The 23,655-nt window shown below is 42.4% G+C and overlaps 1 protein-coding gene across 2 annotated transcripts; it reads right to left on the bottom strand.

Moving 5' to 3' along the window:
• Positions 1–1,797: 1,797 nt before the first annotated feature.
• LAMP1 (lysosomal associated membrane protein 1) lies at positions 1,798–22,084 on the bottom strand. Of its 2 annotated transcripts, none has more exons than XM_059819480.1 (9): positions 22,042–22,084; positions 12,409–12,524; positions 10,835–11,048; positions 10,568–10,729; positions 6,645–6,862; positions 4,803–4,925; positions 3,803–3,872; positions 3,462–3,632; positions 1,798–2,806 (listed from the first exon to the last, which is right to left on the bottom strand). In XM_059819480.1, exons 1-9 carry the CDS (start codon positions 22,082–22,084, stop codon positions 2,667–2,669), a joined length of 1,257 nt encoding a protein of 418 aa, XP_059675463.1. In that variant the 3' UTR covers positions 1,798–2,666. The 2 variants fall into 2 exon arrangements, with proteins under 2 accessions (XP_059675463.1, XP_059675470.1); XM_059819487.1 differs by lacking the exon at positions 22,042–22,084 and adding an exon at positions 12,877–12,899.
• Between the last annotated feature and the right edge of the window lie 1,571 nt (positions 22,085–23,655).

The raw sequence follows: 23,655 nt of genomic DNA, 5'->3' as shown, positions 1-23,655 counted from the left end.
TTTCTTAGTGTGAAGAGAGTAAAATATCTCATCTCTTTCCTGATTGCCACTAGTTGGCTAGAATACAAGCATCTTCCTTTTTCCTTGCTGCCATCACTTAAGGAACTCAATAAATATGGCAAAATGCAGAGCAAGACAGCAATGAGGAAGGTGATTTTTATCTTCATTAACAGTTATTCAACACAGTGTATAACAGCTCTTCAGGTAAAGGCAGCAGGGAACATGTACAAGTCCAGGCTACAGAAAGCAGCAGCAAAAATCCCTCTATAATACTCTTAATGTTTTATGGTTATTCAGGGTTTTCTAGCTTTAGCACAGTAGGTAATGAGTAATTTGACTCAAATCTGGAAGTAGCATTTCTCACTTTGTTGCAAGGGATCCTGACAGTAGATGCTGTACTTCCACTTTGTGCTGGTGTACTGAGGTTGCTCTTACAGGTATATGTGAGGATATAGCACCTCTGTCCCTAGAAATTTTGGGAGAAACACTTGTAAAAACAGCCAAAGATAGACTCCTTACTTGACAGGGTGAGACATCGGGCAGTTCCAAAGCCGTACCTTAATGGAAGTCCAAATATTCTACCCCTGGGCAGAAACAAGCAAAGCAGCAGCCCCATCCCTGGCACTAGGCCACTTCCAGTCCCGCTGGGGCCGGGTGCCTGGGAATCGGGTTCTTGTCCTTACAGAGCCCTCTCGTGGCCAAATCCTTTCCCTCTCCTTCCTGCTGGGGAAGGGAGAAAAGACAACTGAAGAGAGGCCAACAATTTGTGCTTTTTATTCTCCCTGTTGAACAACTACTGTGGAAAGCCTCCCCTTTTAACACCACACTCCTTTTCAGACTCTACACCAAGTTATCTTCATTCCTTGTCAAGGAAGGCTTATCTCCCCCCATCCCCCCAGGCTGATTTGCTTTTATTCCTCAGTAGGGGAAAAAACACAAACATTTCAGGGGAAGTAGACAAGTGCTCTTCTAGACAACTATAGACAGCTATTCAGCAGTATGATTCCAAGCTATCCCACCCTTTATGGTACGAGATAGATACCTTTTTCCTTGAGTAGTGAACTGTGAGGACATTAGCAGTACCATACTTCTATGTCAGCAGGTATTAGGAAATACTAGTTTTTTCACCACTGGCAAAATTCATAGTTTCCAGGTACCTTCAAGGTAGTAGGTCCAAAGTATACCAGCCTTGCTGCCATGCATTCAGTTCTCCTTGTCAGAAGAATAGTGTTCTATGCAATGTTTCAGTGTGCCTTGGTTCCTGCCCTGTGTAGCTAGTACTGTTAACACCAAAACATTACTGCAGGACAGAGGCAGGGAAGCTTTAAACAAAGGTTCATTTCCAAGCACATTACAACACACAGACCTCAGCAGACATCTATTTCCTACCCTATGGTAAGAATCCAACTTCAAAATAAAACACTGAATGTCATTTACACAGTCCTTATACTAAATATCTTAGCAGCACTTTCAGAAAGCTATGCTTAGTAGGGCAGACCGATATACTGACATTTCTCAGCAAGCAGCAATTTAATGTAAGAGTTATCTCCTCCAGATCTCAGGTTACTGATATGCAGAAGGCTTTACTTGTTTCCAAGCACAAAGTCCAAAACAAGGGACTGTTCTGAAGACGCATACACAGTTAAGCCTCACCTTTGTGCCACACAGAGAAAACAATTTCTTTAATATAACTGCACACTAAGGACTGTTTAAAGCTCTCAAAGCAGAGCCAAACAAAGACTTCAGCACTTACCAAATGGTCAAATGTTTTGAAGAGTTATCAGCAACACTAAGATATACAGAAAAAAGTGTCTTTATTAGCATTGTTACAGGCAATGCATACATAAGAACTGATCCTTAAAGTGTACAACCCCCCAGCCAAGTTTAAAGCAAAAGAATCAGCAGATTGAGATCTACATTGTACACATGTGCAGTAACAGGATCTCTCTGGACCTTCCAACAGAGGAGACTGAAATCACTTTACAAAAAAACGTAAATAAAAATAACACCCATTTTAAAAAAGTACCAGCTCCTAACAAGCTGGCATAGCATCAAAATATCAAACAGGGGAGTTGTCCAATGATAAAGAGTTCCTGTAAGGTTTGAGTATTGCGTTGTTCACACCCTGCATATGCCAGGCATTGAGTTTAAAGCTTAGTAAAAAATACACACCTAAAAGACAAGGTGGAGTTTAGATTTTAAATTTCAATTTTGTCAGTTGTTACTAAATTTCTTTAAATGCATCATCAGTATAACATCATCACTGGATGGCAGCAGTACAAAGAATGAACCTTTTCCCTTTGTTAAGAGTTCTGAAATTGAGTCAGTGTGAATTAGCAACATCCCTCTCTGGAATCTTTAGCTGACATTACCATATGCCAATTCCAAAAAAGCACCCTTGAAAACTTTTAGCTTGTTTCTAAGTGGGTAAATATTTAAACTAGTTAGCAAAATTAAACACCAGAATTTTCAGAGTTATTTTTGTGCATAGTTAAATGCTGCAAGATGATTTCACATTTAATAAAGCAGACTTGAAAGAAGCAGCAATTTGCAAGAAAAGGTGTTCCCTTACAATATCAATCTTAGCTCAGGGGAAATGCGTGTGTGTGGGTTTTCCCAGCTTCTTGCAATTGCTTTTCATCTACACTGGATTTTAGTGCAAGTCATTAAATTGTTTGATATCCAGCATGGCTCCTCTTTCTGCCAATCAAGTAAGCAATCAAGACAATTAGAACAAGACCAGCAAGGGCTGCACCAACTATTATAGGGATCAGCATGTTATTTTCATCCAGTTGACATTCTTCCACTGAAGAGAGAGAAAAAGATCCATGTTAGGCACTAGCGCACCAACAGATGGCTATATCCAGAACTTCAAGTTTCTACTCTCAGCACATACATAAAACTGGCTCAAGTTAACATCTAGCTTAGCTTGCCAACAACCAAAAGGAAGCCAAGCCCACTAATGATCATTCAGGATGAAGTCTTTCTAGTACTAGTTGTATGCACAATATAGAGATTTATAACTGTTTCCTTCTCAAGAGTCATTACTGTTACGCAACACCTAGCCATCATAAATATATCCATGTGACTCCTCCCCTAGCTGTTTTGCTCTAACCACAGTCACAAAGGACAGCACTAACCAAAAGACTCAGGAACTTCCCAGAACTTTGCCCCTTTCATACAACTGCCTGCACACAGTTGGAGGGAAAGTTCACGCTCTTCCTGAACTCTTTTCTGGACCACAAGGAACAAGTCCTAGTTATTTCAAAGCTTTTTTACTTCTTGCGCTAGCCTCAACTCAGACATCTTACATCTTATCAGCCCTTACAATATCTGTAATAGAACATGCAGAGACAAGGCATAGCACCCACAAGCTGACACCTGACTACAGAATATTATATGTTTATATTGCAGTGCACTTCAAAAATCTTAGGTTCCACCCCAAAATGTAAACCTCTTACCTGCCCCAAATTTGTCTCCATCAATCTTGAAAACCTGGATCTGAACATTAAATACATTGACAAGGGCTTTGTCCGTGACCTGGAGATTCTCCTCTGCACTGCACTTGTAGGAGTTCCCTACTGTAGCTCTCAGCTCACTCATGCTGTTGTTCGATGCTTCAAAATTTGGAACTGTGTAAGAGAAAGTCTTATTACAGAATCCTGAAGAGCAGGACCTGTAAGTTCATAGAGCTTAAATTTGATACATTCATCCCCAACACTTCTAACAGGTTATTTAATGCAGGCAACCCTTAATATTTATAGAAGTAGTCATTGAAAGTAGACTTCGTAGAAGTCCCTACCTTTTGCTTCAGAAGGCAGAGTCGTGCTTACATTCACACCTTGCAGGAAGAATTTTTCAGTACTTGCATTCTTTTAAAGAAACAAACCGGTAGTTGTCATTTAAGATAATGATGCACAACATAAGCTGTAAGATTTGGGTTCAATTCTGCATGCATTTTGAGAAAGGTTTTCAAAGGATAGTCCACAATTGGGATTACCATCCAAAGAGCTTAGTTGCACTTTAGAGAGAAAAGCTACAGAAGGTATGCACCTTAGGGAAGATTACTTTGAGGGAGGGAAGAGGGGCAGAGAAAGGAGGACTGTTACCCCTCAGACTGCTGATGACCTCCACACTAAAGGTATAGTCCCACCCATGCCTTAACCAGGCTAGTATCATGATCTCACCTGTGCTAAAGATACAGCTTCAAAGCAGCTAAGTACCCCACAGCTATGTGGAGAGTCATTTAATAGCAACAGGTCTAGGTGATCACATTTGATCAATCCCATGACTACTAAAAGCAGCATGAAGCTGACAAACACAGTGGATTCAGTCCTCAAGGGTACACAGCTCTAATACAGCACTGGGGCAGGGCTGTGGGAAATAAGGATTTCCAGCCATCACAGAAGTCCGTGACTCTTGGGCTGTACACAGAATATTAAGGAGGACTTCAACCCAGCTCCAGACTTGTACCATTAGATGAGATGCCTATTTGCCACACGCTATTCCTCTGCTACAGCAGAACTGTTCCCAGTTTGGGCAAGAAGCTTTAGAAAGTAGGCAATATAATCTTAAAAGAAATTCCTATTCCAAACAAAATAGGTTTCTGTCCATACGTGTGTGTGTACATGCATGTATATATTCTTTCCTCACAACAGTTACCAAGTGTTAAACCCTCTAAATCCTAGTATTAAAAACAAAGGAATTACTTCCTCCCCTTCCTGTAGTTGCATCTTTTTTCTCTTGTACTTGCCCCAATTAGTTTTCCCACACAAGGAGTCCTGCAGACCCTACACGCTTACCAATGCAAAATGGAAGATAACCCTTGTTTTCTCAAAAGTCAGATTCAAGAAGGCAGACGTATTGCTGCATGTCCCAGAAGAAGTTGTATTATGCGGTCTGAAATTCAGCAAATCCAATCCCATCTATAAGAAAAGAGGATCAGTTATGACATTTGAAGAGACTAATACATCACCGTATGTTCAGTCGACTTCTAGCTTGCTCATACTCACATGCATACAATGCTGTGTTTGCCCACACATTTTACAGACAACTGGGCAGATGCATGTGAAAGTTACAGGCTGGTGTAAGCTGCACCTGAGTTATCAGGCTGATACAAAGAACAAAGGGCATCTTTGCACGCCTAACAAAGGTTGCTGCAGCCCTGACTGGCTGTGGCTAATAACCTGCTGCTTTCTCCACACTAAACTTCTTTGGTCCTAGCAGCATAAGGAAAAACATTAGTAACCACCACTAGACAGGGGGCAACAAGCTATAAAATACTGCCTTGACATGACCAAGGGAACTGGCTGTAAGCATGATCGTCCTGCACGTCACTTCAGTTCAAAATGCTTTACCTGTGCCCACGGTACATGATTTTATACTGTCCTGTATCTGCAGAAGGCTGGGGGTTAAATGCGCTTGCTGAACAATCCAATAGAAACCTGCAGTAGCTCTTAGCTGACCCTCATGTGACTTTGGAAAAAACTTATTTGTCACCTCCTCACTGGTCATTACACTAGAAATCAGCTGTTCCAGCAGAGCTAGAATGCCATGCTACAGGACACAGCTTAGGGAATTTCACACAATTAAGGTAGCTAAAACACAGTCCATAACCAGCTACTGTACAGCCACACCCCAGCTATCAGTGCTCATGATTTTACCTCTCAGTCATCATCATAAATACATGCAATAGATTCCTTTGCACCACCACATACAGCATTAAGCAGCTAAATGCCATACAGATGCCATGCTCCGCACACCAGGTCCTTTATCACCGAGATCCAACTTAAATTATGTCTGCTTTTGTGTAGTTTATTTGCCTGCACTTGTCCTTGTTACCTCAGATTAAGCCACGGGATAGGAAAAAGCAGCTTGTGATCAAAGGTCCTTATAACAAAGCTTTACTGAACATAAATGTTTGCTGACCTTTGGTCATTGTTTCCTATTGAGGGCCTTCAGCAGTCCCTTTGGGATTAAGCTCATAGCTTTGCCTTACCAGTTAGCAGGTAACAAGTTTGTCCATGGGGCTGGCAAGCTGGGCCTTGCATCAACAATGGAGGGAAAGAACCTGTGCCGGAGCTGGATCTTACATAAACCATGTAGCATTTTTGCTGTTAAAATCAGCCATTAAATAGCTCTTAAGCATTAAAGTCAAACCCAAGCCTCTTTGGTGCTAGCTGGATGTTAACTAAGTCACAGGCCTGTCCAGTTTTACAGTAGTAATAATCTTCCCTTCTAATAGTCATTCACTGTTTTCATTCAGGCGCCTCAGGCCAAATTCCTGTATTCTATTTAACAGTTTAAAAATCTTGTTTAGATGGCATCTTTGATAATAGGATTCCCCCTACTCATATCTTGATAATTTTTACTGCTTCTGTGGAATGGCCATATCCACTCAGTGGATTTGACAGACAAGTTCAGTACTCTTACTGAATGGAAAAAATCTTTAATGACCACTTTCAGTAGAAGACAACTGTCAGAATCATCGCTAGTCTAGTCTAAGTTCAACAGTTCAAATAGAGGACAGTCATGGATGAGCACTACAAAGAACTGGGATTTTTAAAGAAAAAAAGTTAGCCTATAATAATTTACCAAGTTTTCTCCAAAGAAGGAATCTGAAGGCTTTAAAGAAAAAAACATACCTTTTCATCTTTTTTTAGATAGCTGATATTAAGCTGTAACCCCATGTAGGCAAGTACACAGGTTCCGTTTGGACCAGTCACATTGTATTTACCAACTGCAGGATTTGGGGGCGATGCAGTTGGTGCTGGGCTAGTTGTTGGAACCTGGCTAGTAGTCTGTTTAGGAGTTGTAGGCACTACAGCAGTAGTAGAGACCATATCTTCAGCGCATTCCGTCTCTGGAGAGAAAGGAAAACAGCCATTACCAAACAAAATGAAGCTGTGGGGTCCTCTACCTCTTTAATCCTCAAAGGAAAGGAGGACACAATTTCAAGTAGCTTTTCCTAATAGAAGATAATAAAAGCTAAGAAACACAATGTAAAGCATTACCTAAACTCTTGTTGCAAAGTTTGAGACACTTTTAAAGCCTGGCATGTGAAAATGACACCTCTGCTGTTATTTACAGAAGTTCATGGTGACCACATTTGCTTTTATTCATGTCTGTCATTTCACTTTGCCATCAAGTCAGGATAAATAAGATACTGCTATGTTGACAGAGCCAGCGTTCCTGCTGTATGTTAACAGCAAGGCTGAGATGACTACCCCTCAGACACTCTGGGCACTCGTGTGCTAGAAGCAGAGCAACAGTTCTCCTGCCACTGTTAGAAGTGGTCTCCCAGACGTGTTCTCCTTCCCCTCCCTCCCTCCCTCAGTTACACTACCAGGTTGTGAGGACCCTATGGTATTATTTTGACAATACCCACAGTAACATTAAAGTACTACTGGACCTCTCAGGTCCTCATAGCAGTGCTGTGGCTCTTCTATCCTTAACAAAGGGATTCTAAGACACTGCTTCTGATGGCAAATGTTTTGCTATATCCTCTCCCTTTGGGTCTCACGTCCATCCTTCCCTTCAGTCCTGCGTTAGTAGCCACCCACCACCAGCGGTACAAGGCTGAGTGAATATGTGTTAAGACTGCTTTCTCTTTTCATTCAGTTCAGCAGCAACTTCCAAGGCAAAAGGAGAGAGAAAGAACAGTGACTGATTTATTTGCCAGAGTACTCAGAAACACCTGGCAGCAAGATCTTAACTTGATCTGGGAGCCAAGAAGGTTCCTGCATTGAACATCTAAGCCAAAACCAAAGGTCATAGCAAAGACATTACTGTATTAGAGGATTCCATGTTCCAAGCCAAGGTCATCTCCATGTGTCAGGGATAACAGCTTGCAACTTTATAAGGACGACAGCAACTGCAGCACAAGTCAATTCTGATTCAAAGGGCCTACTTCTAAAATTTAATCCATACATAGCTTGCAGATACTAGATATCTAATAAATAGCCTCTGAACTTAAACAGCAACTTAAATTTCAATTATGGCTCAGAAAGAAGAACTCTAATCACACCCTCTGAACTCACACAGACTCACGTAGCACACTTTCCTATTTCTACTCCGCTTCTGGGAAGTCAAAGAACAGAGGGAAGGTGGATGACTGGAGGCCTGACCCTGTCTTTTGTAGACTTAACAGATAATGGTCAGGTCCCAAAATGTGTTAATTTCTTAACAAATAAACCAAACAGCAGCTTTACTTGCTACTTCAATGGAGAATTTCCCCCCATCTGCAAGACCCCAACACATAAAGCCTCTTATTCAAGTTAGAAATGAAAACAACCAAATCGCTTTAAGTGGAAGTTTGTCCTAGATGGAGTCTTGATACAGTATTTTTACTGAACTGATTTACAGCACAGCTCCTAGAAACTCTTCAAGACAGATTTGGAGATGAGACAAATTCTCATGTCTTTTTCTGACAGTTACAGGAAAGCAACTGACACAACTACCAACAGATAAAATTAAAGCCTCCTTCAGAGCTGCAGATGATCACTACCATAACCTCAGTCACTAGCTTCTAGGTACCCTGACAGAAGTTACCATTACTACTGATGCACTGAATACTGACTCTTCTTCCCTTCAGTGAGCCTTGCCCAGATCACCAGCAGAAATATCCGCTAATGAAGGAGATGCAGGGAAAAAAGCTAAAGGAGAATTCCAGATCTAAAGTTTATCAATAACTACCTGCCAAAAGTACAGGAGAAGCCTCAAGCCTACAAGAGTGGAAAGAGGGAACTGATCTGGAAGGAACAAGGTGATTTCAGGGTCAATATTAAAAGACAATAAAGTGAGAATTCTTTAACCATCTGAATAAAAAAAACAAACAAGAAGGAGACATAGCTCATTGTGCAGTAGAAATAGAAAAAAAATACCTGGGTGCAGTCCCAAGACAGTAATCAAAACTTAGGGATGATGATAATTTAAAGAAAAAACTGAGCATGGCAGTATTGATAACAGGAATGTGGAAACAAACAAAAACAAATTAAAAAAATCCAAAAAGCTTGAACTCAAACCAAACAGCATCTACCCCAGGATCACAGAAAATCAGATGTTTTTCCTGAGGATCAATAGTTTCATCAAGACAGTGATACCACAGGAGGAAGAAAAGCAACTCCGGCAAAGTGATCCTGGCAAACTAAAGTGTTTATATTAATCTAAAAAAAGAAGAGAAGTAATTAGAAATAGAAAAGAAAACAAATGCTGACAAACTTGTGTTGCATAAGGAACACCCTCCCAAAATAATGCAATATTGATTTTTTTTAACCCAAGGACTATGTAAGAACACGTAATAGGTGGTGTTAAAAGGAAAATTATTACACAGTAGGGATATTTTACTGAAGTTGTATAGAAGTTAAAAACAGGCTTTTCCCAGTATCATGGCTTATGTTCAAGCCTGCTGATAACTGATCACTTACCATACTTATTCAGTCTAATAACTGGATCAAGATATCATACTTAAAAAAATGAGATAGTTCTGAAGACCGGAGTAATATAAATCAGGTTATTTTTTTAAAATTACAAATGTAGGTCCACATCTTTGCTGCAAACTAGTTCACTGAATGGAAAAGACTGATCAAGAGAACGATACACACTGAAGTCTGAGCCAGTCATGTGAGGCAGCTGTAAAAAGAAGTCAACTCCAGTATTATTCATGCATCAGGCAAGGTATTTTTCAGAGACATAGGACAAGGTATAGATACTCCTGTAGAAGGCACTTGTTCAATGTATCCATCACATGCCAGCACTGACTACCCTAGTTTCTAAGATTCATTTCAACAGATGCATAAATGGGATTAATGGCACAAGAAAGAAAAGTTCTACATTTCTCAGAGAAGATCAGACTTCTTATTTGCCCCAAAAGTAAGCCAAAGATTTATCACTCCCTAAGATACCATGGGCGATCAAACATAAAGAGCCATGTAAACTGAAAAGTGTTGCCACAAAAGCGAAGGACACGAACACACCATGAAGTACTTTGTCTTCTAATCATTATAGCAGTGAAATTCCAAAATGCTTTTCCATACAAGCAAACAGGACAAAAAGTAGTTTTGTGATTGAGCCTGACAGAGAAAGAACATCACTGTTACAGCTTACATAAGGCCTCCTGTAGGAAGATGTACATATCTGCTCCCTACAGACCACTTCTCTATTGTCTGCTATTATATCACTAATTTTCCCCAAAGCACACAGTAACTAATTCAAACTACTTTTGTAGAGACATAATACTTGGAAGTCAGACACTTCATAAACTAGGATTTTGGCCATGTGCCCACTCGACTTACTGCAGCATATGTTTACACCCATAAATACTCATGAAGAGAAGGAATGTTCCCTAATACCTGTACAAAACCCATGGGAACACAGTGCACTATCTTCTAGTCATGGATGCTGACACACCTACAGAAGAAGCCTGAAGCAGGTCTATTCATTTCAAAAGATGCTGCTATCAGAGCTTTAGATACAGTTTGTACCTATCATTAGTCAGGACTTAAGAAGAAATAATCTATTATTGGAAATATTAGCTCACCAAGTACATTTTCTACTACAAGATACCTACTGTTCATACTGAAAGTGCCATTTGTGAGATAGGCTTCCAAAGTAACATTGCTAAAAGTAATGTTCACGTTCTTCATATTGACGTGCTTAGAGTTGATGCATCTGTATTTTGTGCCCATATATGCCCGAATAATAGTTTTATGTGATACTCTCTTCACTTCTCCTGTGAAAAGATTACATTGCATTAGTATGTAACAGTATTTAGAGAAACAAATCAGTAATACTTCTGGAAGGGTTACACAATGAGAACAGGAAGTTTTCATTTTACCTGCAGTTGAATTATGGAAAAAAGTTGCATCTGAGAGATTGTAGTGGAAAACTAGCTCTTCGACTTGGTACTTGTCTGCATATTCTGAGAAATTCAGGCTTAATGAATGTCCTGCTCCAAAACCCAATACCAGAACTGGATGAGATGTGTTACCTTTACCACATGAGCTCTGTGGCTCTACTGTAGCATTTTGTGGAAGAAAAAAGTGTGCAAACTGTAGGGTAGAAAACAAAACACACGTAAATGGGATGATGTAACAGCTTTTCTTTACTGCTTTATAAATATGCTACGAAACTGTTACAAAACACACAGCTGACATTCATACATGCTATAAGATGTCTACTTATATACCTGTATACAGCAAGTAGCATGCTACCGGCACTCAGATTTCTAAGAATATTGCTCTCTGAAATCTGAGGACAAAACAGTGCATACTCACAGCACCTCTTAGACTTTTTTCCCCCCGTAAACCAGCACTATGAATTTGCAGGTACTTCTGTACTAGGTGAATCAAATCTGGCAAACTCGGACATGTGAAAAATGGGAGAATTTAAGCTTTGTTTCTTGTAGTACAATTGGGTAAGAACAAAAGCAAATGGTACAGCCCAGATAGTTTGGCTATAATACTTTGAGTTTATTATATATTGAGAAGTAACTTGGTACATGAAAGACCAATACAGTGTTTACTGGAAAGTTTTGAGCTTACTGCTTACAAGAAGAAACAGCCAAAAGCATGTTATGAAAGCAGTCACCTCTGACTGCACACTTGGCATACCAGTATCAGCAAGATTTCAGACCATCAGCACCACTGAAAAAAGTGGACTATGCAATATAACTCTCAGCTAAAATCACACATAGCAAATGCACCACTGGAAAAGCAGTAGGATTTTTGTAATCTCACATTACACTGATGGCTAGGAAAAAAAACCAACTTCAACAAGAGTGCCTCAAAACATGCAACTGCAGTGAGATTATAAATAAACCACAATTCCTATTCAGTAGTAAAGAGATGGAAAAAGTAAACTGAAGAGTGGAGTATTTGTAAATAAAAATTCTTAACTTTCCATTAACAGGCTTTTGCTATTAACATAGAACAACTTGTAAGCACTGCACTAGTCTGTACATGCACTGAAAGCTAGAGATTTGCTCACTGAGAAGATCACACATTTCAGGGACATTTAACAGCTACGTGCCAACAGCCATTTCAGTTCAGATTTAGTCCATGTAAATATGACCCAAGTTCACCAAAAGACGATTGGTAGCATTTTTGCCTTTACAGTTCCAATGAAAGCCATTTTAGCTATCAATAGGGCTGGTGTAGAATTTCAGTCACAAAAGTAGTTTCACACATGTATTGTTTGTGATAGTTTCAGGCAGCCTTAACCCTGTTTAATTAGAAGACGCATAAGTAATAAAGATAAGTTGATGCAACAGGACTGGGAGGGGGGAAATCTTTGTTGAAGCAGTTTTTCATGCTTAAATATTTGTTCAAAGTTTAAATACTGCACACATGCAGAAATACTACACATTTTATAAACACAAGTTAGAGACAAGCAGTGAGATACCCCCCTTACCTCTTTTTGCCCATTGCTTTTGTATTCCACTGAGAAGGCTACTGTCAGATCAGCGATTATGCAGGCCTTACCACTTGTATCGTTCACCTCGAATGAAGAGGAAGCCTGTAAAAAGCCTGTTAAGAATGACAAGTGGTTAACCTGGTGTCACGTTAAGTTTTTATTTTTTATCCCCAAGAGACAAATACATACAACTGTACATTTTAGGAGTACATCCTAAACAGCAGTTGAGTTTGGAAACTCTGGCATTAACGGTCTCTATACTAGCTTCAACATCCCTAGCATACATAGGACAAATTTAACACCCCAGTTATAAAAAGACAAAGGCACCCAAGCCAAAACTGTTTGCATGCTGGGTCCTCAGAGGGTAAGAAAAACTTGCAACAAACACCAGTCATACTGTTCAAGGCAGCTACTCAGTGTTCACCCTACACAGCAACTATTTTGCAAGCCTCAGCCAGAACTGACATAGCATATTTGATCCTGCAGGCCTATAGCACTCAGCCTTCCCCCTGCAACACACCACACAGCTTCATTCCCGCTGTACCAAGACACTCAGCTGTACATGCACTGAACGCAGCGTTTAGAAAGCTTGGATTGACTGCAGATGTTTTGGAGGGACTGCCAAAAATAGCATGATGGAGCATGCCACCCTTGCCAGAACTTCTCTTTACTGTCATCACGCTCTCCGCACTTGAGAAGAGGATGGGGGCCAAGACCTTGACACGGACTGAGGTTATGTCTTCCTCACTGGTTTAAACTAACCTCAGATTGAGCTGCTGACAAAAGCACAGCTTTTCCCCTCACTCGCTGCCCTCCAGCCCCAGCGCGCAGAGTGCTAGTACAACTGACCACACTAGTACTGACTTAACAGGGTAAGAACATGTGGCGAGAGGAGCACAGGATCGTCCTCTCTGACAGCAGCACGGATTTAGGCCAGCATCCACTAACAATGAAGTGGGGACGCATTGCGGCAGGTTGGATACAGCCAGAAAGCTGGTTATCTCATACTTCATTTGTGGTAAGGGCTAACTGGACAGTGCTCCTGTATCTGAAATCATAGCAAGGTGCTCCGAGTTCTTTATTGAGGAACATTTTATTTTTCTGATTCTCAATTTGTCACCACACACACATCTGAAGCAAACCTCACTGCAAAAAGCCTGCACCATTTTCATGCTAGCACTTTATCGGGTTGCATTTGCAACAACTTCAGTCTTGCAGAAAACCTGAAAAAAAAAAAGCAGCTGCAACACATAAACCACTATCTCAAGCCAATAAGCTTTAAAGAGTCAAACATGCTAATCCATTCAACTGCTGATATAGCAAAAAGATCCAGCTGAGGGATTATCCATTAGCTAGCTTCCCTCCCCAAGAAGTTTTCAAAAAGCAAATCCCTATTTTAAAACTTTTCACTACAAAACTATGGTGCATACAATTGTATTAAGACGGTTAATAGGAAAAATTGGACTTTTGTCAGCTGGACTTGGGTAGAAGGCACTTCAGTTGCAGGAACACATTGGAAACAATTTCTCTGGCACTCAGCAAGCATTTTCCCTTGTTGCCTTCACCTCAGCAACAATATATCCTCCCCCAGCACCAAAGGGGGCCAAAACTTAAGCTGGAATTCATACAGTTTACCCAGCTGTTTAAAGTTTCTAGACTTGAAACCACAGATGGACAGAAAGAAGAAACTGCTTAAAAATGGATAGTGTAGAAAACTGGTATTTCAAAGCAAAATCATCCTACCTTTGACTTTATGCCCAGGTCATAATGTTCACTAAGGAACATATATTCACAAAGAAATTGTTATTTATTGCAGTTCTGTGCAGTGCTAGAAATAATCAATGCTTCTCCACATGGAAGTTTCAATTTGCAAAGCTTCCTTCAATTAAATTTACATCTGGAACTTGTTTACATTTTACCTAAGCACTTATTTTCTCAAAAGCAAGCTGCTTACACTTCCTTAGATATTTCTAGCACAGCATAGAGGAAGGGAATAAGAGTCCATAGCTACTTGAACTGACACTACCAATGGAAAACATGCTAGAATGAAAATCTTCACTGGGCATGCTGACTCCCTTGTTTGATAGCTATCAAAAAAACTTGGCAATGTTAAAGCTACAAATAAACAATAGGCAGTAAAAGAATAAAAGAAGCGGGGAAAAAAAATCAGTTTTAAAAAGAAATAAAGGGGAAAGAAAAGACTGAAAAACAATTAAGAAAATGCTGCTGACCTAAAGGGAAATATGACGGACCTGCCCATTCCAGATGATTCAGAGAACAACAAAAGACAATGCAGAGGTACCAGAAAGCACCAAATGGCAGATAGATTATGGGAATGAAGAGCTGACAAACCACCCTCAGCAAGTTTAAGTAATAGAGAATAAGAGGTCTGAACAAACAGTAAAAAAATACCACCTGCATAACTACTAGATTTTTGCAAGGTTAAGTTCACACCATGATAGGAATCCCGATTTCATTAGTGTGTAACAAACCCTATAAAACTATATTCCTTCTTAAGAAATGTTCAGCAGCTGCTGTATTTGCAGTGTCAGTGATGAGACAGAAGCATTAAGCACGAGACACTGAGCTGTCCTCGATGAAGTGGCAAGAGGGCTGTTTCACTGCAAGTAAGCCGACACATACACGGATGGTGATCAGAGAGAGCACTGTGCTGCAGCATCATCTGCTCCCGTGGTCTTGGGGCAGGGATGGAGAGGAATACAGATGGAACCGAGTGAAACATAAGAGATATAGGGGCAAAGAAAAACCAGAAAAAACCACTGGAGAGCAAATCAGGAGACTGAAGGAAAGAAGGTCCTGCCTACTCTTCACTCCAGCCAGTTTAAAGCAGAGGAACAGCTCACTGGGTTTGGCAGGAAAGCAGCTGTTGAGTTTGTGAAGGCAGTTTCAGTGTCGACTAGTGATTAATGCATGAATCATCACCAGCCCACAAATAGTAAGAGCCTACAGTCAAAATGTCAAGAATACAGAAAAGCAAACTGATGTGGAATCAATCTGTCCTGGGAATATTTCTAATTAAGTTACATAAAGTATTGCTCAATTTTATCACGGCATATCTACAAGTTGAGAATATTCCTTGTACTTCTCATAACAATAACATTCTCTACTATTTAACACAAAAACTGATACAACCTCCAGTGTCTTAACTTCAGACTTTAAGTGCTCTTAATAAACTGCAGTGCCCTTTTTGAAAACTATCTGTGGCAGAGGAAGTGCAGTACTTCAGATTTACACAGCTGAACAGCTCCTAGACTTTTCAAAAGCAAAAAGTAAGTTTTGTAAAGTTCATTATTCCCTTGGCTGGAAATACTACTTTATGGATATCTAGTAGAGGAATCGTCAAAAATGTACTCGCATCAAAGAAATTACACTTAGTTCAGATGCTTCCTTTGTATTCCAATAGGTTGCGAAAAAGGGCTGCTTACATATTTATTCTAGCTGCATATTTTCAGTTGAAAAATCTTAAGATAACCTTTCCTTTTACACCTCAATTCTGACATTACAGTCTCATGCAAGAAAAGACTGAAGGTAAAAACTGTTGAAGCAACAGCTAGATATGTGACTTGAATTAAATCTAGCATCCTTCCTTATCTAACATACCTACATCAAAAAACCAAGCAGAGTGTATTAACACTGAGATACAATAAACAAGTCAAACAAAACTAAGACTTCCTTGGTTATATAACAATTTGTCTTAAAGAAATCTACCTCAAAAAGTTAAGTTTGTTTTAAACTGAAAACTACAAAGCTAACAAAACAATCTAGCACACTTGAACAACCTAAATCTGAGCCCTTTTGAATACGGCTTAGAATGGCAGGATTCCCATCTCTTGACCACACAGAGATGCTTCAGGTTTCAACCTTTTTATAATTGAAATCCTGTTAGCCAAGCACAGCTACCCTTCGGTTACTCTCCCATATAATGGAAACCTATTAAGGGAGAAAAATTAATGGTTGTTGTGCTCTAAAAAAGCAAACATATATTAATGGCAATTGTTTACACTGTCTGCTTGCAAAAAGGACTTCAGTTACTATAGTTAATGACTGACTTTGTCTTCAATTTTTGTTAGAAACATGGAACATTAACAATAAGGATCTCAAACACAAAAGCTACTTTTACATAAATTGGATTTCGTTACTATATTCATCTTTCCTGCACAAATAAAAAACTTTAGTATTTTTCTGCCTCCCTCTTGGCAGAAAGGACAGCAAGCCATCCAAATCCACCTGGGCACATATTCCACATCCCTGGTAGTTTAAACAATACAGATATCTAGTGCATGGGACTGTTTGCAGTTATGCTGAGAGGCTATGGTGTTAGGCAGGAAAACCACAGCTGCAGCGTAGCCCAGCTAACCGCCCCCCACAAGCACCACAACAGTGGCGCAGGGTATCATACCCACGGCCTGGTCATACATATCAAAGACACTGCTCGGCTACAGCCTGCCCCAGTACTGCACAGCAGTACTCTGAAGGTAAGGGATGCTTGCTAACAGATGCCAGCACTGCACAATCATTCTGTACCTAAGCTACAGCACTGCTGTGTTGCCCTGCACTTTGCCCAGATGTTCTTTGGGTTCTTCGGGTATATACAGCGAACACTGCTATCTATGAGGCATTAATCCAAGGAGATAAGAAATGCTGGTTCTTGTCTAAAGAAGGTTTATTTCCCATTGTACATGTGAACAGAAGTGCCTAGTCATTTACTCATTCTGATGGTTTGGAAGGATCCTGTCATGTCAGTGTCATTTTGTGAACAAAGTGGGGACTTCAGTCACCACTTTAGACTCCTAAGTCTACGCCAGAGAAGAGAATGGAAAAATCCCTGAGGAGTTATGGTCTCCTCTAATCACTTGTCTTCTAACATAAGCACCACTCCCAGAGGAACACCTGGTACAAGTCCTTTCTCAGAAGGCCGAGTCAAGATCACTTGCTTAGGATCCAGGATCTAGACTACCTTGGGATAGCACAGAAAAACAAGAACTTAAAAAATATATTTTTGAAAGATCACACTATTTACTAACCCTAACGTTTTGGGGGAACAACTGAAAGCAGGAAAATCCCTTGACAGACTTGATGTATGAACCACTTTGCGTGAGACAAGATGGTCTGCATAAAACTATGAGTTATGCTTACCTGTCACCAATGGACTCAGAAGACATAACACTGGCTGTCTGGAAAGCATAGCAAGAAAAGACAAGGCTGGTCTCACTTCAGCTGCTATTGGACACACTTGAACACAAACACAGGGGTGGAAAGGGGGAACAGAGCTTAATTCAAGGACGGATGAGAGTACTTAAGGGGAGAAGAGAATCAGCTGCACTTGTGCAGGTGCAGCACCCAATTATATCAAGTTCCTGATCCAACCTTAGAAGATGCATCCTTGCCAGCTAACAAGGACAAACTCACCCAGTCTCAGATTGTTTTTGATGTTGTTGATTTCCATTAAGGTAGTAATTGTTTCTCAATTCAAGTTTGCAGATGAATAACCTCTGTCTTTATAAACAAATTTATAAAAGTACCAAAGCATTATAAAGGAAAGGCTATTTAGCAGCTGTACACTTGCCATTTGGCCAGAGAATTGCACAATTGCATCAAGTTCAGTCACATGAAGCTTCTTTATGGTTTCCTATCTAGAGGAAGGAAGTCCTGGGATAGCTCTACAGCAGCTGATTACATGAGTCCACCAGGAGGTCTGAACTCCCATGGCTAAACCCTTTCCAGCATTCACACAAATTGATTTTGCACTTGCTCTGGTTAGTGCTACTGCATCACACCAAGCGACTAACATGCATCTTTCAAGGTGGCCGGCAGCCCCAAACAATGTTTTGGAGGAATGAGCACTGTGTTGACAATTTAAAGAGAAAGCCTCCCCAGAGGAGTGGATATTGGAAAAAAGATAATAAACCAACTGCCCGAGTAAACCACTCTCCTAGTCCTATCGAGAACAGAGTAGATCTCACCCGTGTCAAGGAAGACTGGTGTTCCCATATTACACAGACTGAATTCTGCCTTGTTAAGAAATCACAAGCCACTGAAGTTTAATACAAGAAAACGAAATGTATTAAGTGCAGACTATTGTGCTCAAGCCTGAACACTGGAGAGGGAACAGCTAGACAAGTGCCCTCTGTGCAGAGCTGAACCACATTTGAAATTTTGTACTCTACTGCCAGGGCGCTACTAACACTCTCACACTTTGAATTACAATAGAAAAAGTAGTACTGACAGCCAGTGGTGGTGTCAAGTGACAGAGAAGGTTAAGAAACTGTTACCCTTAAACTGAAAGGGGTACCAGTCCATCTTGAAGTCAGATGCACAAAAAACATGGAAGCCTGATCTACGAAAACATAAGATACATTTTAAAATAGTAGGCCTATAATTTAGAATTAAGATAACGCAACAAAAGTGTTCAAATACCTGTTGTAACTACTGCCACTCACATACCCAAAGGGGTCTCCTGCCAAGCTTAAGAGAATAAATACCAAGAAATCCGTTATGGCCACCAAGCTTTCTCAAAGAAATTCCAAATAATCATGTCTGACTTGACAGAAAAGACCAACTGTTGCAGTTAAGCTGCAACAAGCAAAGGCAAGGCATGCCTTCTTAGTGCTAGAAATCTTTAAGACATAGAAAGGCTTAACAGAGATAACAGTAGTTAACATCTCAATAAAATATCCATCTTTACTTTGAGTAGGGTTCCTTTGTACCTAGAGGTAATTCTTCAGCTTATCATCTGCTGCTGATTAGAAATCATCCTATTCACTACAGAACAATCCAGAAGCAGGTTACCCCAAAAATGAAACCTCCAAGTCAGCCTGAATAGGAACCTCAGGAGCGTATCTCAACAGTGGCATGTCAGGGAGCCTGCGGAGCTCTTACTCAGCAAGTAAGGAGGTACTTTACAAGTCAGAAAAGCTGCCGAAGTCAAAGCTGAGTAACCTATCACATGATGACAGGCTTGGGACTAGCACACAAATTCAGATCCTTAGAGACTGTGTCAACACACTTAAAGAAGCTATCAAGCAAACACTATGTTAAGGGCAGCGTTTGCTAAAGCAATGTTTCAAAAGTCACACAACATAAAAGCAGCTATATTTTGTGAAAACTGCTTTATAGTCTGTCTCAGTTCCATACAGCTAGCAATGCCGGAACTGAGGAAAACAATACAACACCAAATTACTCACCGGCTGGAATTTATTATCCAAGTTTCTCTCAACTATCCCTACATTGGTAGCAAGGTTTGAAATTACCCTTCGGACTAGAGTTGTGCAATAGAAACACATGGATTATGTGTCAATAACCCTGAGATGGCATCATGCTACCTTTTCAAACTCATTTTTCCTTCCCCAAGTCTCAGACATTTATTTACTCACTGATACTGAATCCATGTCTGACTCTAAACTTAAATTTTCAGAAATGTTTTCCCTAATGTGTTTATGTTTCAGTAAGGAAAAAAAAAATACAGGTGCTCTAGGAGTCAGAGAGCACAAGCAGCTCTGTTGGGTTTGGCATACAACCCAACTGACCCATTGTGCTCAACAGCAGATAAGCACCATCTTCCCCCATATTTCAAAAAGCAACAGCTAAGTTTGAGGGAGGTACTTCATTTCCCATAGTCCCCTTTCCCTGTATTTATCACTGTATTACCGAAATCCTTTTTGCATTCCATATGCACGTTTGATATTTGTGAGGAAATTCATCACTAAATACTTAATGCTGACATATGAAATATTCAGCTTAGTGCTTGCTGCTTAATGTGAATGGAAAACTGAAACAGTAAGTGAGGTGTGGTGAGGTATTCTGGAGGAAATAAAAAGAAATGTTCTATTGTCCCAAAGTCAAGGCATTGCCAAACAAGCTTTCACATCTGACCCACTCATGCTAATCCTTCAGCCTCCTGTGATCATTACCTTAACCTGATCAGTGTTCACTCAGATGACTAAAAGGCTGCAAACGTCTAAAGAATTCAGCTCATATCTTCTCACTATCTCATATTATTCTCCCCTCACTACCACCGCCCAAGTCCCACATGCTGGCAGAAGATGGTGGAAGCTATCTGTACTCCAAGGAGGGGTCTCTATTTGCACCACAGAATTTTCCCCCTGAGAGTGTAGAATAAAGTTATGTAGAAACGCCCAGCTACTAGACACTGGTACAAAGCCCTATTTGTCAGTAAATAGTTACTCTGTAGTAAAACAAACCAGTCTGTTGCCTCAGCTGCAGCAACCTAACACATTTTACATGCCAGAAAGTGACAAAGCTAAATGCACCGAATTATGTTTGTAACTGCTAATTAAGCAGGGGAAGACTACTACAGTCCCAGAAAATATTATCTCTGGTACCACTTAAAAAATATGCAGGCTGATTAGAAAACAAACAAAAGCAATTCTTCATTTAAACCCTAACTATATTAAACAAGCTATACAAAGAATTCTCACCATAACATCAGTCCAACACCACTTAAGTTGCAGATGGCAATCCTAAAAAGCAAGTCTGATAGCACCGTAAGTCACTATGCTTGCTAGACAGGCTCACAAAGAGCTAGACAGTTGAACTGCTCAGTGCCCCTTGTGAATGACACCTTTCAGGCTCAGTGTAACAGAGAAACTGAAGTACTGTCAACAACAATAAAGATATTTACTACTAAAGAAATGTTAGAAGAGTTTCAAAGGCTGTCTTAGTCTCCAAAAAGAAGGCAGATAACGGTTCTCAACCGCTGCTTTATTTAGGAAATATTTTTGCTAGCTGCTGAAGAAGTTTCCTTTGCTGCCAAAGCCACATTTCAGAAACTTGATAAGTGTCGCGTGATGTGGCTTTCCAAGCAAAAAACCTAAAGCAAGGTAGTTATCAGTAAACAAGCAAGACACACTTCCTCATAAAACAGTCTTGCTGCACTAACAACCCTTCTCATTAAGACACTAAAATATCTCAATTCCAGCGACATTTCAGATTTCACTCAAGATATGGCAGGATGAAAGCCATTAAGTAAGGGTGCATTACAGGCCCTACAGAAAAGAGCTACTTCCTAGCAATGGCATCAGTAGTTCCCACGTTTCCACGCCTCGTGAGAGGTAAAGGCGTATTTTCAGGCTCTTCCCGGAGCGCTGTCCCTACATTCAGCGCGGATGCCGAGATGAGCGCTCCCAGGCGCCACACGGTCCCCCCAGCCAAGCACAGCAGCAGCCGCCGCCGCCTTCCTTCCACGCTTCCCCTCGTACCTCCCGCGGCTGTCAGAGGTTGCCGGGCGCCGCAGGGGCCCGGTGCGGGGAGCCAGAAGGACGACCTCCCCGAAGGACCCGCCGCCTGCCAGCAGCCGGGCGCTGCGGCGGGGAACCCCCGCGGGCAGACCTGCCCCCCCGCCCCGGACAGGCCGCGGCCCCACTGGATGCCCCGCCACCGCCCCCGGGAGGCCCGCGACCCCCCGGGTCAGAGTTACCGCCCCGGAATGGCAACGGCAGGTGGGAGCCCGCGGGCGGGTTCCGGGTACATACAGCCGGCGCGCAGGTGCCGCGTCCAGCGCCTCCGGCCCCGGGGCCACCCCAGGCCGCGGCGCCCCCCCGCACCCCCACCGGGCGCCGCAGGCCGCGGCCGCCCGGCCCCCCTCCTTACCGAGCAGGGCGGCCGCCGCGAGCAGCCCCCGCGCGCGAGCCATGGCGGGGGCAGGGGACAGGGCGAGGCGGCACCGGCGGGAGCGCGGAGAGGGGGCGAGGGCGGCGCGGGGCGGCGGCGGAGCACCGCGCTCGGGAGACTAGCGACGGCCCCGGCGGGTCATATGACCGCTGACGTCACCCGGCCCGCCCGGGCGCCGTCACGTGACCCACGCGCCCAGCACAGCAGGCGCCCGGGCGAGGGAGGTGGGAGGGATCTCGCGAGAGCAGGGGCGGGGCGGGGGGGCGGAGCTCCCTCGCGCTCCAACGGACTCCCTGAGGCGAGCGGGCCCGGGGGCGGGGCTGCGGCGCCGCCGCCGTGGGAGTGCGAATAAATGCGCACGCAGGCATGCGTATGTGTGAACGTGTAGATAGGCGTGTGGCAGCGTGCCTGCGTGAACGCGAGCGGGTGGTTTTCAGGCGTGCAAACGCGCGGGCAGCGGGGCTGTTCCTCGGTGCGGGCGCAGGGGTGTGTACCGCGCCTTGCCTCCCTCGCGCGCGCGGCCTGTGCGCAGCTGTGGGGGGGTGAGCGCGCGCTTACTGCCGGTGGTCGTGCGCAGGCGTGCGCGCGTACGCTGCACCATCGTCCCGAGCTGCTGCAGTTCAGCCCCAGGCCCCTCTCTCAGCCAGCCCTAACCCGTGGGCTGGGGGCCTCTCAGGGCCCCATTCGTAAGGGTCAGGGCCCACAGTGGGCTGAAGACAGCCATGGCGTGGCCCTCGGGCACTGCCGCCCTGGCACAGGCCACTTGCCTAGCCCTCACCTGTGGCGCGGATGTTTGGCAATGGGCATTCGGAGGTGTGGGGTCTCTCTGAACTGCCGTATGTCTTATCCCTGTAACTCGTGTCGGATGAGAGCTGCGAGGAACATAAGGGCCCAGATCAGCCTTACCAGCTCTAGGCATTTAACTGTGGTTCCCAGCGGGGAGTGCAGCACCGGCCCCCCTGTATTAAAGGGGAGGTGATAAAGGATCATGAGAAATGGCTTCAGTGAGCAACTAACACACCTAAGTTCTGTATTGCCTACACAGTATGTTTCTTGCCACTGAGTTTAAAGGCAGTCTACGGTGAGTGCAATCATCTTGCCTAGAATTAATCCAGTCCCATTAACTTCCCAGGAAGTTGATCTGTTATCTTCGAAGTGATGCATCTACGCATACCTGTGTATCCCTATAATCCACATATCTATTCCAAGCCAAAACAGGGACTGCTAATGACCTGTGGTTGCATGGGTAAAATTAATTGTACTTTCACATAGTTTCTGATGTTGTCTGATGTTTTTCTAAACATGAGTTTTAAGAAATCCCTTTTATTTTTGAGGAAACTAGAAAAAAAGAGGTGAAGTTAGTCTATCAACATTCTCAGATGTTAGCGTAGTAACAGAGATAGGGAGCCAAGGCCATTTGATCACTTTGTAATTCAACGCCCTTTCTTCTCTAAGCTGTTAAGGATATACTTTCTTCATCTGACACCTCAGAAGTACGTATTTTGCTACCGAAATCCTATTTCTAGTACCATTGGAAAGTGTGCCAATAGGGTGCTTCTGCTTTCTCAAAGTGACTGCCATGTCATCCCTCTC

The sequence above is a fragment of the Gavia stellata genome, chromosome 1 (genome assembly GCF_030936135.1).
Source record: "Gavia stellata isolate bGavSte3 chromosome 1, bGavSte3.hap2, whole genome shotgun sequence".
In the NCBI taxonomy this organism is placed as follows: domain Eukaryota; kingdom Metazoa; phylum Chordata; class Aves; order Gaviiformes; family Gaviidae; genus Gavia; species Gavia stellata.
The sequence above is the reverse complement of the archived record's forward strand: the minus strand, read 5'-3'. Positions and strand labels throughout refer to the sequence as shown.

What these genes read in the sequence shown, in the direction of transcription:
- LAMP1 (XM_059819480.1), bottom strand. Translation starts at nt 22,084, where the DNA reads ATGGCTCGCGCGCGGGGGCTGCTCGCGGCGGCCGCCCTGCTCG. An exon ending in AAAGCAATGGGCAAAAAGAG is followed by an intron (nt 11,049 to 12,408) that starts GTAAGGGGGGTA and finishes TCTACCCTACAG; the next exon opens with TTTGCACACTTTTTTCTTCC. An exon ending in ATCTAAAAAAAGATGAAAAG is followed by an intron (nt 4,926 to 6,644) that starts GTATGTTTTTTT and finishes CTTTTCTTATAG; the next exon opens with ATGGGATTGGATTTGCTGAA.